Source organism: Cylas formicarius, unplaced genomic scaffold, assembly GCF_029955315.1.
Source record: "Cylas formicarius isolate icCylForm1 unplaced genomic scaffold, icCylForm1.1 PGA_scaffold_12__32_contigs__length_19106922, whole genome shotgun sequence".
NCBI lineage: Eukaryota > Metazoa > Arthropoda > Insecta > Coleoptera > Brentidae > Cylas > Cylas formicarius.
Window position 1 is genome coordinate 16,722,955 of NW_026844225.1, and position 17,815 is coordinate 16,740,769.

General features: G+C 34.3%; 1 protein-coding gene across 1 annotated transcript; it reads left to right on the forward strand.

Moving 5' to 3' along the window:
• Window positions 1-252: 252 nt before the first annotated feature.
• Window positions 253-14,899, forward strand: LOC132708528 (short stature homeobox protein 2-like). Its single transcript, XM_060680876.1, has 5 exons — window positions 253-652; window positions 9,463-9,698; window positions 11,284-11,341; window positions 14,445-14,659; window positions 14,711-14,899. The coding sequence occupies exons 1-5, from the start codon at window positions 253-255 to the stop codon at window positions 14,897-14,899; spliced, it is 1,098 nt and encodes a 365-aa protein (XP_060536859.1).
• The last annotated feature ends 2,916 nt before the right edge of the window (window positions 14,900-17,815 follow it).

Sequence of the window (17,815 nt, forward strand, 5' to 3'; positions counted from 1 at the left end):
TGTCAGCCACTTACACTAAGCTATTGACTTACCATAAATATAACGAGAAAAATCCTCAGCAGGGTGAAGTGATAGCGGTAAAGCCCAACCCCCTTTACGGCGGCCAATGAATAGCGCGCTAGCGGTAATTAAGGGTGGAGTTCGAACAAACCGCAACCCCCGAAGTTTCCATGGAAACGCAGCCTCAACTTTCAAATGGTTATTCAGTTTCACATGATCCTTTCAACATACCTTTAGATTATCGTGATAATCATGGACAAATTAACACAATTTGTATCGAAGTCGTTTGAAAACAACAACAATACGAGTGATCAGTGCTTAAATCTCACTTTCGAAGTTAAAAACACATCATCCGAATCGCCCTCGATTAAATCAGAAAAAGAATACCAGGACGAAGCCAGAAAACCAAAGAACTGGTTGATATCCGATATAAGGAAGACTCCATCGCCACCCCCCCATGGATGTATCGATTTAAGTTTAAATGCAGGTTTCATAAAAAATAATGACGATTCTATGGAAAACGGTAGTGCCGGTACCACGCCAATAGATCTAGAAGACTCGAAATCTTGTTCGGAAACTGTTGATTGTGAAAAACGGGAAATCAACGTCCAGGATAATGCATGTGAGGATATTGACAGTGATAGTAAGATCTGTAAGTATGGAAATCATCTGTTTATTCACTACGCGCAATGGTGCCCCATGTGAGCGATCAGCATATTTCAGATGCATCTTTTAATACTCGCTCGCTCGCTGAAAAGGAAGAAATACAAGATGCTTGTACTCATTAGGTATATTAATCATTATAGTATGGTGCATATAATATCGATCCCAACAAAAAGCACCTGCTAACGCACGCAATTATTGCCCATTAAATCCGAAGTGAACTGTCCTACCAACTCATCAATGGTTGAACGACATCTTTCAACCTATACAACTATGAAATAATATCTGATACACCGATATTTCAATCAAATAAATGCAACAGATTAGACACACAAAAATACATTATACAATGGAGTGCAAGCATTTAACTCAAATTCCTTAGTAATAGTAAATAACATTTTAAATAATAATAAAAAATCTGAAGAATGAAAAGCAAGAGCAATTTTTTACAACGTAGTTCGCATCGGTGAACTAGGAATATTAAATACGGCAAATGATTCAACTAAATCACTGTCGATGTGTTTAAAATTAACGATAAAAATTATTTTACGAGCTGTGCTGAAATTAACGACCTAAACGATGCTGTAAAATCATAAATGCAAAATTAAACTGTAGTTTTAACCGCTACAAATTATCAACGTCCCCTTTGCGGGCTTTCTCGCAGCTAGTGGCATACACTCCCTCAATGTATTCGGCAACCCTGATATTAAATTAAAATTTAATCGCGTCAGACACATACATAATTTAAAAGCAAAAAGATTGGACATTGTGGGATTTTCAAGTTTCTCACACCGAGCTAAAAACCATTATTGGCTGCAATTTTTGGAAACTGAATTAACACTAGTTTGCCATTTTTGATAACAAATGTTTGAACATCGGAGACAATTTTTAACTTTTATTTTAGTCAAATGAAGCTATAACTATACTTTGCAAAGGTCTTCCCAGACCTGAGTGCATGTGCATGTGTGGGATCTTAAGTGTCACTCCCCGCCGATTTCTCTTCTCCCCAATTTCAAGAGAAATCGGCAATGTGCGACCACAAAGTTCCACACTTGGTTGACATTATTTTCCGACATCGAAAATTACCCCATTACGGCCTCATTCAGCTGTAACCAACCACCTTGTACTTAATTATTTACCTGGACAGTACTTTTATAATTTCATCGAGAACAAAATGCTACGTATTTGTTGCATACGAATTCATTTATACATTCGGCATTGGAACTGATGTATAAATGCGGAGTTGATTTTGGGAAAGCCGAATGATATTTGAGCAAGATTTTTATCTTCCCTCCTGACTTTTTATCATTAAAATCGAGAACTTCAAAATATTCCACATCAAAAAGTTTTCCTTGTCTTCGTTAGTTTTGGCTAGTTTGGTTTTGGCTACGAGGTCCAGAGGTAATCCATTATAAATTATATCCTTTCTAACCTTTTTATTTTACATTTTAGAAAAAAAAAAGTTTACATCTAATAGTTGTAGGGTTTATGGTATAGATTTAACATTTCAAATTTATTTATATTCAAGATGTGACAAAAAAGCGTAGTTCTGTATATCCTTTCATAAAACGAAAGGTTATTTTACTTCCTACACAATCGTTACTTAGTTGGCCATGCATCATCATATTGTCACGCCAACGCCATTTCTTTTGTTTAACTATGACAGGTGTGGCATATGTTGAATATTATTATTAATTTTTCAAATAAACTTCCACGGGCTACTGTAATACTCTCCATAAAACTTTTGGATTCCTCCTGAGTCGGTTTTTGCTGAGTCGAACTTGCTGGTTTCAGTCAGTTTCAGTCAAGTTCTAAAGAAGTGAACTCAGCAAAAAACCGACGCAGGGGGAATCCAGAAATTTTGTAAAAAGAATATTATTATTGTTCAAAATTCGATAAAAGATTGTTTTCACTTGCCGAAAAATTCGAAATATTGTCGTAATGTAAGAAAAATGCTAAAATGCAATCATACTCAGGCGCGATTAAAAGGAAGGTAAGCGCATACCATCCAAAATGACATTCAAGATATTGAAAATCTTTTAAAAAACATCAGAATCCATGAATTAGCAGAAATTATATGGCAACAGTATGACGCCCGTACTCATAATGTTGATCCAGTGACAGATTATTTAAATAACACATATCCAAGATGAAATGACGTCTACGGCTCAACATTATGGCCAGCTAATAGTCTCTTCCAGATACATTTTTGAGGAGGTAATATAGATTCTTCTTCTTAATTGACAAATCAAAAAACGTTTTAAATAACGTCTTACAATTGTGGAGCGTTATCTATCACTATTTAATAATAATATGTATTTTATAATAAATTATTATAAGTTTGTGATGTCAAATTTACCTAAAACCCTCTCCAACGAATATCCGAATACGATACTAAGCAATTTAGGGAATAATAACATGGACTCCATTTGGTTCCCAGAACGATGCGACGGCGACGTAACACACAATATAAATAAATATGAATAAAATATAATATAAATATAAATTCCATGGTATTTTAAACGTAACTTCGGTCAATTGACCCAAAAAAATTTAACCCGTCAATTCCACAACCCTAGATGGCATTACAGAACTAATTAGGAATGAAATAAATAATATTAATGATTTGCTTCTAGACTAGATAATTAAAGCTTTAAATAAGATTTAAAAAAAAGGGCGTCAATTATGTGTTCAGAAAATGGAGGCTATTTTCCACATTTATCACAATATTTCAAAGTATTAAATTAGTGTTTATATATTCGTATTAACTATATATTTTTTATGTAATATAATTAGCTATTAACAATTGAATAATATTTTCATTTATTCATTTTTGAAAGATATTAATAATGACCAACTGAGTGACGAATTTATTTTACTATAACATATACTACATTTTTGAAATTATCGTAAAATTTAACTTTGATATGCTATGGTTTTTTGTCAGTGATTGTATGTATGTAATATTGAATCCTATACTTTAAATCCTACAAATTTTGTATTTTTTTTTTCTAAAATGACAACTAAAAAAGTTAGAGGGGTTATTTTAAATGTTCATGTTTTTGATATATAACTTTTTTGAACTTCTTTTTTAATCACCGATCGCTCTTAATTTTTCTAGAGTTAAACAATATTTAGCATATGACAAACAATGGCGCTTTTTAATCCAAAATAGTTTTGGATCGTGATGATAAATCGCAAAGTTGAAGTAAAGAAGAAGTTGAGAAGGTGGTACTTATAATAGCAACGCCATAATGTAAGTTCGTTCCTGCTGAAAACATTGCTAGCTTCACAGTAAAAAAGGGTTTGCTTCAGCAAACATTTTTGAATACGACAATTTAGGTTAAAATGATATTTGTTGTAGGTTAAGTTTTCAAACACCCCCTACAGCTGCTTTTGTCCATAATTTAGCTTTGTCGACTGTCGATTAAGGAGTTTTAGTTGTTAACCAACAACCCCTTTAAATAGATGTTAAGTAATAGAAAAATCACTTTATTCGACTATAAACGAAGGGGACTAGAGGATTACAACGGGGCAACATATAGTTAATTTAATTAAAAGTACGTTTTATTAGCGGTTTGGATTGCTAAGCGACCTTTCATGAAATTAGGTGGCATCGTTGCTATAGAATACGTCTCGGCTGGTAATTAATTGCTTGCTTCTTCCTAATTAAAGTACCTTCATCCGGAGAAGTTTCCCTTCTTTCGTAAGTAATGTAAATGAAGAAATAATTAGTTAATTGCCGCCTATGGCGAACAGTCTCCTTTTTTATGGACTTAATCCCACCTTCCAATGGAAGGGTGAATTAAGTTTTTTACGTTTGCACACTTAGCACCGAGTGCGCCTAAGAAGTTTAATTTTATAAATTAAATCGTTTATTTACAACTTTTAAAGTGTGCATAAGTAGGAAACGTCTTTTTTTAAATGAAACACTCTGTATATTTTTACTTAGGATGAGAGTCCCATTTATCTTAAAATTTTGTCTTAAAAATATGGATAAGAAGTAATAAAATATATTAATAAATAATAATTATATAAATATAATATAATAAATAAATATTATCGTTGCTTCGGAAAACGAAGATGTAAATTCAGTTGCGCCAATAATATTAATTTAAAAAACAACATATTTAAACTTAATGTATTTTATTATTATGTTTTTTAATGATGATAAACTTCCACACTCTCACGCACCCATTTTCAAAATCAAGATAAAAAACTTTCATCTTAAGCAAAAATATTATCTAATGTGTAAAATAGTAAAAATTTCAGGTTATTACAATTAAAATTATTTTATAAATCATATATACAAATATATATAAATTATTTTATAAATCACACTTGCCATGAATGGAATATTAAATTGCGTGTAATTGATGTACTCCCTTTGTTTAATCCCGCATTGAAAATAATTTCCTAATAAATAATTATAAATATTAAGAAATATTTGAATGTGTTGAATATCATAATTTTTGTGTTTAAAAAAAAAACATAAATTTTTAATTTGAAGTGGTCTACTATTTAAGATTTATCGCGTGTTCTACCTATAATAAACTTTATAGGAGTTATTTGAATATGTATAGATGCAAATGAGATAATGCTGTAAATCTTTTTCTTGAAATCACTTACTATTACATTAAAACTGAAGTGTCTGACACAATCATGTGACTAAAAAAATTAAATATTAGCAAACCACTTTTATTTGAAAACTATAATGTTGGTAATGTAACAGCAACAAAAAATTGAATTTTTGGTAGAGTACCTGTTTTACCAAAAAAGTTTGTCTTTTGTCTATATGAAGTGCTTATTAAAATATTATTAATAAAATAATCGCGGATTAGGTAAACTACGGCTTCACGAAGATTTTTATTTCGCATTCGGTTTATTCGAAATTAGTTGGCAATGGCAACAGGATTACAAGTTCGCAAGAGACTGGGGAAATCAATGTGACAGAAATCAATGATAATCTAATAACAGCCGTACAATGAATGCTTGTTGTTCAGACAACTCGAATCGTTCCCCGATGATTTGTTACCCGTAATAAAATAAAGGTTTTTCTAACAAAATCGAAAACAAAATCCAAATTGGATTTCCTTCCGGGGTATGATCGAATAAAAACTAAAACGCCCCATTTTAGTAATTTAAACGACGCCGATAGGTTAGGCTCCACCCCGCGCGGGGTTCGCCCTCCTTTGTTTTCTGTCTTGTTTTCGCTATGCAAACACGGGGCTTTTATTATGCCAAACGAACTCTCTGCTAAATAAAACAAAAACACAAACTGTCTGTCTTTTATGCGAAAAACTCGGTTATAATGGTAAAAGTCTATTGGCAATTTGGTTTAATCCAATTACTACGTGACAGTTCCGTTTTTTTACCGTTTTTTCTTTTCGTTTATTTTTGAAAATGGCGAAAGCTTTGGCTCGAAAGAACAAAAACAAAAGGGAACGAAATATTACAGAAAAAATACGAGTAATTATTGCATCTTGCATAGAACAGTTTTTTCAGATTAGCTCTACCTACGAGGTTAGCGCCAAAATTTCCCCGCTGTCAAATTTTAAACAAGGCGTGTCCGATAAAATGCCGCGAATAACGTCATAAAGTTTTTGACAAAAGAAGGGTTAGCACCTAAAATTATTAAAGAAAGGCTGGATGGTTGTACGGCCAAAGTTCTCTTTCGTATTCTGTAGTGAAAGAATGGGCAAAACGTTTTCGAATGGGGCAGGAATCACTTGAAGATGACTCAAGAACTGGTCGAGGTCATAACGGAAGATATTGTTGCGATCATGGAAGAGGTGGTATTGAGTGATCGACGTTTAAAGGTCAAGGAAATCTCAGAAATTACTAAGCTTCGAATCTTGCATGGGCATTTAGGTATGCATAAGGTTAGTGCAAGATGGGTTCCTAAAAACCTTTCAGCTATTCAAAAACACCGCCGTGTCGAGTGTGCGCGGTCTTTTTTGGAACTCTATGGGTCGGAACCGAAGCCTGTGATAGAAACTATTGTGACGGCAGATGAAACTATGGTTCTCTATTATGACCCTCTATCGAATAAAGAATCAATTGAGTGGCGTCATAAGGGTGAAGCACTTCCAAAAAAAATCAGAGTCTGCTAGTCAACAAAAAGGTGATGGCCACGATCTTTTGGAATTGTGAAGGAATTCTTTTGATAGATTTTAAAGAAACTAATACCACTATCAATGGTAAATATTACGCAACATTATTACATACATTGTAAGACCGCATACGTGTAAAACGTCGAAATCTGACCATCTGACCATACTGCCGGTGTTGCACAAGCTGCCCTTTTTGAGTGTGGGTTCCAACAGATAGATTATCCTCCCTATGGTCCAGATATGGCCATAGGATATTTGAAAAAGGACTTACGTGGACGGCGGTTTAACGACGAAGTTGAGTTAAAAGAGGCTGTTTTAGCTCATTTTGCAGACAAACCAAAAGAATATTTTTTTAAAGAGTGTGTTGAAGTGAAGGGGGATTATATTGAAGAATAATAAAAAATTGTTACTCTAGTTTGTTTCTTTCGTATTCAGGCCGGGAAATTTTGGAGCTGGCCTCGTATATAGAGTCAAATTTATTTTATAAAAATAACGGTTCCATAACTACTGGTAAAATTTATTCCCACCATTTGAAATATGAGAATGACCGGGAGCAATTTTTTGACTAGACTCTGGCTGATACGAGAGGTAATTTGGGTAAATATTTGAAACATACTAGTACCATTTGATAAATATTTATATTATTAAATATTCAATTCATTTTATGCAGGGTGTTTCAAGAAACATGCGCCAACACTTGGGTGGAGATTAGTGATCCAACAATAAGTTCGTATAAAAAAGTGCGTAGTTTCCACAACGTGGGTTTTTAAATATTAATAAAATCAACTTTGTTGAAGTCTAGAAATACGATTTTTCATAAAGGTCTAATTTTGCTATAAATCGATTAAAATTTCAAAGACGAATGTCGCCCCAGAAGGTATCTCAACTAATAGTATTGCCACAAAAATATACGCCGCTGACTTGTTTCTAAATATTGTTATTCACTTTTAGTCAGTAAGAGAGTAATTTTTTTGACTCCTAACTTGTTTTCTAGTGAAAAATAAGAATCATAAAAATTCGAAAAACGTATTTTTATGAACATTTTTTCTTTGAACCCTTTGATACACAATAAACATAGTTCTAAAAAAATAGCACAAAAGAAAATTATGAAAAGGACCACAGATCAGTTGCTTTTTCGATTTGTCGAATGGATTTTACACCCCGTATCTTTGAAACTAAAAATTTCCAGGCCAACGTTTATATAAAGTTTTTCTCTTTTTTTTTTTGCTTCATTCAAGCATTGGCTCTGTATAAGATACATGAACAATTTAAAAGATGTGCCTGTAAGTCGAATCACTTTATTATTTGAGCAATTGGAGATATCGAATTCGAATTCTGAAAATATCAAATTCAGATGTATGTAAGATTAATTTTTTAAAATATATTTTTTTTCCGCAAGCCAGTATTATTTTCTAACTAATTACTTTATTGACGATAAAGTGTCTTGGCATCTTGTTTCCAATTTGGCGTAGATTAAACAAAAATTGTTATTATTTTTATATATATGTTTACATATATATATATATATATATATATATATATATATATATATATATATATATATATATATATATATATATATATATATATATATATATATATATATATATATATATATATATATATATATATATATATATATATATATATATATATATATATATATATATATATATATATATATATATATATATATATATATTCTCACGTATTGATTCACGGATGGAAAAATGTGATGACACTATACTCCGGGATATCATCCGTGTTCGAAGTGTTTTCGGAGCGCGAGCATTGAAGATGCCAAGTGAGATTTTGGCGAAACGTCTGCAGGATTCCAGTCGGATGCAGGATTTGCAGGATTCCAGTCGGATGCAGGATTCCAGTCGGAGTTCAACGAGCGAACGGATGATATCCCGGAGTATAGTGTCATCATATATATATATATATATATATATATATATATATATATATATATATATATATATATATATATATATATATATATATATATATATATATATATATATATATATATATAATTTTCAAAATTTCGCAGTCCGACTACTCATTACTTCAAAAAATTCTGCTTTAAATATTTTAATCGTAACTGTATCTATAAATAATGATAAAACCTAATGTTAAATATTAATATTGTTATGAATAATGTGCTGGGATTTTTAGTCTTTTGAAAATCCAGGGGTATCTGTCAGTTTTAGCTCCAGAACGAAAGTGTAAGAAAAGCCCTCCCCTGAGTGAAATTAACGCACAGAACATCCGAATTTAATGCTTCCCCCTCTTGAGGGCAATAAAGCTGCAGCGAATGGGCCCTCGGATTAATTTAATTCTATTAGTTTAATGAAGACACAAAATATGCCGGCAGGTCTATCTGAACGGGCTCGAAATCTGTTGCAATTTTTTAAATCACTTTAGCGTTTAGTTCGGTAAGGGGGACGGGGGCGTTAAATCCCTTCACGCTTAAATGTTCAATTAAGTAATTGGGAACAGCGTTCTTTTAAAACAGTTTTGTTAATTTGGGAAAAAAAAACGAAACTCGGGGACACAATGCCATGCGTGTAGACTTAATCAAATTATTAAGAAAATCAGTGGACCCGGAAATAAATCTGAAAGGTCAGGCTCCACGTTTCGTAGAAATCCAAATAGGGCGTACGGTAATGTTTCCTTCCAGGTGTGATCGGAGATAAAGACGATTCAACCTTAGAAGACGCTCCTTCGTTATCCAGACAAACCCCACCACCGACGAACAACTCCAAATCAACCACCAAGCAACGTAGATCAAGAACAAACTTCACTTTAGAACAGTTAAACGAATTGGAAAGATTATTCGATGAGACTCATTATCCTGACGCATTTATGAGAGAAGAACTCAGTCAGAGGTTGGGTCTGAGCGAAGCGCGAGTTCAGGTAATTCGTGTTATATGGCAATTGGACGGTGAAAGCAGACAAATTTCATTTTAACTTGATTCTAATTCCTATTAGGATCCTATGCCAGGTTAGATGTAAATCAATCTAAACACCCCATTGCAGTAAAAGCAAAGTACGCGTTTGTTTTTCCCATTGTCCTGCCTTTTTTCTCGTCGATTTGCTTGTCCTAATGCCTCTATTAGCAGATAATTTCCTAATGAATACGTATGATGTGAAGGGAATGTGAATTGCGAGAGTAGCATCGATTAAGTGGTGGATTAACGGCATTAGGGTGGCATTAAGATTGATTGATATCGAAAGCCATTCGAGTGAACGAAACGGAGCGGTCACTTCCCAGACCCCCTTGAAACAAACCACTTAATAAATTGACACTATCTTACAAGGAGAGAAATTTGTGGATCACTGGAATCACACCAGATCGATTTAAATCTAATTTTCTCGAAAGGTTCTGACCTATAATGGAGCGTTTCAATCGTTTGTAGATTATTTTTCAACTTGTTTTCGGTTTGTCGAATGGATTTTACTTGCCTTAATTCGACACACTCGACTTTTCTTTATTATTGGGAATTTCGAAATACTTAATTTTAAAATAATAACACAGTGAGAGAAAAGAATAACCTTGTCGTCCTCTACAACAATTTCATGCTAAAAAAAATTTACTGCTTCAACTGATACTAGTAATTTTTGCTTTAGTTTAATGATTCCACAGACTACTGTAATACTTTTTATAAAACTTCTGGATTCCTCCTGCGTCGGTTTTTGTTGACTCGAACTTGATGAAGTTTCGCCGATCATCCTGTTGGCTTCTTCAGAGCTTGACTTGACAGTTAGCAGACGCAGAAGGAATCCAGAAGTTTTATAAAAAGTATCGTTTTGCTTTCTTTGTTTGAACGAGGCAATTCGATGTTAAAAAATTATTGGTATACACGTCAGTGGGGTCGAATTTTTGTTTTCACATCTTTTCTCGTTATGCAAGGCGTAAATATGTAAAGTTCTTTGATCCGATGTTGGGCAAATCAGGAATTCAACATATAGGAACGTTTTTACCATTTTTTGATACTTTGCTTTGCTATGGAAATGAAATTATGAAATCCCTTTTTTATTTTATGCCTCTGGATGTCAAAATTAACCTCAATAATTTTGGCAATACTATGAAAATGCAAAATTCACGCCTTGTAAAGACAAGACGAGATGAGATTTAAAAAAATCACAAATAACTGACGCCTAAATAAAGAATAAATCTTTTCACCACTGGTTGAAAATCCAGTTATGGTTAGCTAAAAGTCTTCGGTGTTTTCACTTTTCATTTTCTAAAAATAGTGTAGAAAAGCAAACCATCAGGTCGTAAAGCATGGAAACAAGATTGATATAGACCACTTAATAAATTGGTTGCTATTACCGCTACCTTAAACAGATTTCAGTCCCGTTAAAGGCCCTTTGATTGCTGTTTTCAATTCACTTATCTTCTCGCCCTCTAAGGTAATAAATCACTTTTTTGAGATTTATATCTTTAACTACAGTTAACTGCACGGAGCAGTGTGACGTATGTAATATTATATTTCAGGTATGGTTTCAAAACAGAAGAGCAAAATGTCGGAAACACGAAAATCAAATGCAGAAGGGTGAGTTTTTTTATTAAATAGCGGTATAAACCAACTACACGCAATCAAAACTAAGGGTGCGAAAAATCGTAATGAACTCAAAATAATTCCGAGATCTTAACTTCTTCGTTGTGCCAATTACTAAAATCCTCTCCTAAATAATCCTTATATAGGGTGACTAGAAATACGCCAAGCCATGAATAAATAGGTAACATGTTTAGTTCATATTTGAAACGAATAAACGTAAACTTAACCCCTATTTGCAAATGTAATTTGCGAGTGCAAGTCGAACCCTGTGCCGCGCTAGGGTGGTAGGAGCTTTCAGAATTAAACAGTGGCGCGGGATGATAGGTGCCAAAAGCTCACTGATGACATTACACTGTCTAGTTAAAGCAAAGCAAAGTTTTTTTGCTGCAGTAGCATAGCGACATTGCCATTAAAAAAAAGAACTTTAATGTGTTAGCAAAATGATGGAATAGCTGCAGTTACATATGCTTTTATTGGGTTGTTCGGAAAGTCATTTCGTTTTTTTTGGGGAACATGAAAGACAGTTTTCGTATAATGAATAAATATTTTATTAAATTATATATTGGCCATTCTGGTCCAACACCTTTTGCCATCTTTCTGGCAGTAACATAATTCCCCTCTCATAAAAGTTTTGGTCCTTGCCGGCAAAAAACTGGTTCAGGTGGTTTTTGACATCTTCATTTGAGGTAAAGGTTTTGCCATCCAAAAAATTTTGCAGGGACCGGAACAAATAGTAGTCGGAAGGCGCCAGATCTGGAGAATATGGTGGATGTTGTAGTACGTCCCATTCAAGCTGTAAAAGTTTTTGGCGAGTGACCAAACTTGTGTGAGGTCTCGCATTATCCTAGTGGAACACTACACCCTTTCTGTTGATTAATTCGGGCCTCTTCTCTTTAAGTGAATCATTCAATTTGTCCAGTTGATGACAATACACTTCTGAATTAATCGTTGTATTGTCCGGCAAAAGCTCAAAAAAAACGATTCCTTTGACATCCCACCAAACGGAGAGCATCACCTTTTTTTGGTGAATGTTGGCTTTTGACACGCTTTGAGCCGGTTCATCTTTTCTGCTCCATGACCTCATGCGTTTAACATTGTTGTATACAACCCATTTTCGTCCCCAGTAATAATCCGCTTCAAAAATGGATCATTTTCTTGACGTTTGAGGAGCGAATCACACACGTCAACGCGACGACACAAATTTCGCTCCGTAAGGACCTGGGGCACCCACACATCGAGCTTCGAGGTTAAGCCCATGCCTTTCAAATGGCCATAAACAGTCGAATTCGACAAATTTAATCTCTCACCGATCTCTCGTGTGGTTATTCGCCGATTTGCATCAACTAATGCCTTTATCGCATCTTTGTCAGCTTCGACCGGCCTTCCAGACCGTGGTGCATCTTCGACATCAAAATTGCCGGATCGAAATTTTGCAAACCAGTTCTGGCACTGGCGTACTTTTAACGCGCCTTCTCCATACACATCCGTCAATTTTTTTCTCGCTTGGACAGCATTTTTACCTTTTCTGATGTAAAAAAGTAAAATATGACGAAAATGCTGCTTATTGCTCTCCATATTTAAAAGGGCACCAACCAAAAGCTACTGCGTAGAATTAATAGAACTTTTTCACACACAAGCCTTGCAATATCAGCTCTCAAGACATATAATGGTTATGCGGCTTAAGTGTGAAGTTGGTTTCGAAAAAACGTAATTAAGTCCTCTGACGGGAAAAAACGAAATGACTTTCCGAACAACCTTATAGTTCCGTTTTAGCCACGATATTCTAGGAAAACACTCGTTTTTTCTTGTGAAACTATTTCGCTGGCACGGTTTTTTTTTTATTTGAAAATAAAAACGCCAAATTTGTTCAGAAAAATTTATTTAAAAATACCTGTAAAACTATTTTGTTCTTGAATTGCATGCACCCGAGAGATTGATTCTAAACTAACCAAAATAAAAAATGTGGAATAGTCGGATTTCAGATATATTTTATTTACAGAGAATTAGCTCGAATCATTAAATTGTCTCGCATAAATTGATTCATTTAATGTATTTAATGTTTAATGTATAACCCCTACAACAGGCATTATAAACCACTGCAGGATAACGATCATAACGCATCAAAACGCCACATGTCATCTAAATGAAACTACACTAAGAAAAAACAAAAATCATTTAATACAAAGTCTTCCTAGTTTAACAAAGTTCTTATTTATTATTTTATTATTTATTATTATTTATTTAGGGTTTGGCGCTGTGATAGATAAAAAATCTGTAGAGCAAACAACGTAATTATTCTCCTGCAAAGAATAACTAAGCAGAGAAATATTTGCTCGTATATTTCCTATATAAGATTTCTTGGGGTCTCCTAAAAATCTGATACTCGATACTCGATTCACACGTCCCTCGTATTATGGGACTTCAAATTTATATTCGCTTAAACTAGATTCGCAAGCAAGAGTTTGTGAAGAATCCTGGTGTTTATTTATTTTTTTGGTAGGAAGTAATAGAAGTAATAGAAACCGTTGTTGAACCAAGTTGAAAATAAAGTATGCGTAAAACTAGTGCTAGGCCATCGTCAAATAATTGCCTAGGGCAAAATCGCTGCTGATACGACACTGATTGCGTTGATATAAGCGAGATCCGGTAAGTATAATTTAGTGCTCCCTTGGGCGATCCAACTCCGCCGGACCAGTCATCTTATGCTTGCCATTTGAATGACTGAATGTTGGAAAATTGCACTCCAGGGGAATTATTTCATTTGATTGAAAACTTTCGTCTTGGCGGTATTTTTTAGCCCGCTTCTGTATATAAATCCGATTATGTACCGCAGATTTGTGGAGGGGCGCGTTACCATGACATATTCATGGCCGGCACAGAGTTATGAGGGTTCTAGTCTTGGTTTAAAGATGATTTTCAGTTACAAATTGCCGCCTCTTCTAAATAATTTAACGCGTTAACTCAAATTTATAGCCAGTCCAGTTTGGGTACGGGCTCTATTTTATCTTAACGTCCCGGAGAAGAGTACCTATTGCGAATTTTTCCCAAAAGCAGACGAACAGCAATTTTTTTTATATTAACTCGAAACGTTTTTCAGGTATATTAATGAACAGCCAAAGTCCGCCCTCGAGCACACCACTGGAACCGTGTCGAGTAATACCGTACATGAACGTACCGGCTTTAAGGGGGTTAACACTAGCTCCTGGTTCAGTCGCGTTGTCCAATTACGAGCGATTATCTACGGCATCGTTTTCTCAGCAAGGTACAGCTTTTTCGGCGATCAACTCGGCATTTATTTCAGCGGCCCACCAGGTAAATATAGTAGAGTACCCGAATTGGTTAGTTTCCGTGTTTCTGTTTCAGTACGCAGCTGCTGTAGCGGTTGGAAGCAATCCCGCGAGCATACTATGCCCGCAGTATCCTCTGGAATTCGCCGCTCTAGCGGTAGCTCATAAAAATTCTAGCATAGCAGATTTGCGGTTAAAGGCCAGGAAACACGCGGAAGCGTTGGGATTGTCAGGATTGTCATCGAGAGAAAAACAACATAATTAGTTTCGCTGCTTCTTTCCGCTCAGTCAATTATTTAATTACCGATACATACGGGGTGTGCAAAAGCTTGCGGAAACAGTGGAATATCTCGTGAATTACAAAAAAGATCTTCGATAACACCAAATATGGCCCACTGGTGGTGGGAATGCGGCAAATTTAAAATCTTAAATGGCAACTCGCAATTCTTTCACAGTTCCGGATTCTACGTTACAAGAAAGGTAGGTTTTGGTTAGTTGGCACAGAAAAGTGGTAAAGAACAAACATACAACTTTTTATAAAACTTATGGATTCATCCTGCCGCGGTTTTTGTTGAGCCGAACCAGCTAACGTTTCACCAATCATCCTGTTGGCTTCTTCAGAGCTTGACTGAAACTGGCTCGCGTTTTACTCTCTACATATAACAATATAAAAGCAGGTACAGAGTAAAATGCGAGCCAACAGGATGATTGGCGAAACGTTAGCTAGTTCGACTCAACAAAAATCGACGCAGGAGGAATGCAGAAGTTTTATAAAAAGTATTACAGTATTAAGAAACATACTTTGTTTTATTATAATTAATTTATTTAGGAGACTCGAAGCTAGTTAAATTCGAGACTGCCTGGTGGGGATGGGGCCAGAAATTGAAATTTCAAATGGCGGTCTCTTTGTTAAAAAGATTTAGGCTTGTTGGTAGGGTTGCCGGATTTTAAATGTTAAAAAGCTGGAGACAAGTTTTAAGATTTTATTATTATTATAAAAAGCGCGAACATTGTATAATAAAATAGTATAACTTTATAAAACTAAGAATAAAGATAATTTTTTTGCAGCTGTATAATAAATGTTGACCAGCACAAAAAGAATAAATTTTTGAAAGAACAAATATGAACATATTTTGTAAGCAAAAAATATACTGGAAAAAAATAAGCAACAATTTCATCATATCAAATAAATATCTATTCACTAGAGGTAGGTATCTGGTATACCTACCTATAATTACTGTTATATTTAATTTAATTGAGAAATATGTGGAAAATTTAAATAAATTTAAATTTAAAAATCATAAAAATACTTTATTTGTTACTTTGGTCGACCTCAGCGTCAAATTTTTTCAGTCAAACAAATTATAAAGGATCTTGATATTGGACACATTATTTTAGTTTTTTTAACCATTTCCTCCAATATACCCCACAATATTGTGTCTCTTTAAACTGTTGTGTATAAATTCACGATTAAAATATTCGAGGGACGGGTCATGTTTGGTGTTATTGGGATGTTTATTTATTTTCTCGAGATATTAGGCTGCTTCCAAACTTTTTGAATACTCGGTATTTTTTTTTTTTAATTTAATGAGTTCTGTGATATACGTATTCGGATCCGTTACTCTAGTCAGCTGAAAATACTAGGTTCCCTGATGTATGTCCATTGTAGTCGACGTTTCCGTTTGTACCTCCGCGAATTCTAACATATTTTGAAACAAAAAAAAATTTATCTAGGTTTAGGTTTATCGTGCTTAAAAAAAATGTATATACTTTTTCTTTGTACATCGAGAAGTGTGTCAAAATATAAAATTGCGTATTTTCGTCTAGTTTTGTTTTGCAGGTTTCGATTTACGCATTATTTACTAGATAATCCGGTTACGATGTCCTATATATCGGCAATTTAATTCGTTGCGTTCGAAACGTCCCCTTACATAGCCCGAGGGATTAAACAAATCGTTAATTGAATAAATTATGGCTCCATCTATAACGAAATTATGACGAGCGAAAAACGATAATCAAATAACGCGGACAGTCGTAAAATCAAAATAATTCTACAAAGCGTAACCCAGTGTTTGCTTTAAAATAACAAATCAAACTTTTATGCGACTGACCCTTGTTTGTAAGCCGCAGCGCGCCACTAATCTTGTTAAGTCCAATCAACAGCAGCAAGACATCCTAATCACTCTTGACACTACAAACGCTAGGGCCTTAACTCAATAAATCCACAACAACACTGCCACATCGTATATTAGGAGTGGATATTGCGGATATCTTCGAATGTTTGGCCTCATAATTCTTACCGCGCCGTCATTCTCATTTTTATCCTTCACATCGACTAGACTTCGTGTTTTATTTTCATTCGGGAAGGAAAAAGTAGAGCAGTAGACTTGTGGGCTTACGTGAAGGTTCAATAATTAATTTTTTAATGACCTGGCACAAATTATGGAGTGGGTCACAAATCTTCCCTGGTCACTTAATTTTAACTTTCTTGAATTTTGCTTACAATAGTAACCCCTTCCTTGAAGGTTTGAACGATAACAAGGTTAATTACATCAAAATTTGAAGTTAGAAGTATTTAAGCTTCCCGAAAAGTTCAATTTTATCACAAAAATTAATGATTTCAACAAGTTTAAAAGCTAATGGCTGTGGCATGACGTAGGAAGTTACAATGGTAATATCTATCTTACAAATTTTAATTGGTGGAATGTGCGTAGCGGGTTTATACGTGAAAAATATCTGACTCTAAAAACGACCAAGTCGATGTCTACCCCGATTAGATTACTGCTCTTACATATTTCGCTTTCGTTATCGCAGAATGCCATAGAGGTCGCCATATATTCTATACGAAATAAATAAAATAAATGTTTAACATATAATTATTGGTCGGGTAATTTAACATAGGTCGGCTGCATACATTATATATTATTTTTGCTACGATACATCAAATTTCACATCGAGTTAAACCGCAACTACGTCTACAAAATATTGTTTTGATAAAACTGTATTAAAATATACAGGTAATAAAAGATAGAGCCGATAATCATGAACAACAGTGAATAGTCAACTTCAAACAATCCAGCTGCAGAAATTTTTGATGAGCGGTATCGCATGACGTGGGCCAAAAGGTAGACGTCATCTTCTGTGGATTGTTGAGCGTTTTCTATATCAGTTAGCGGCAGGT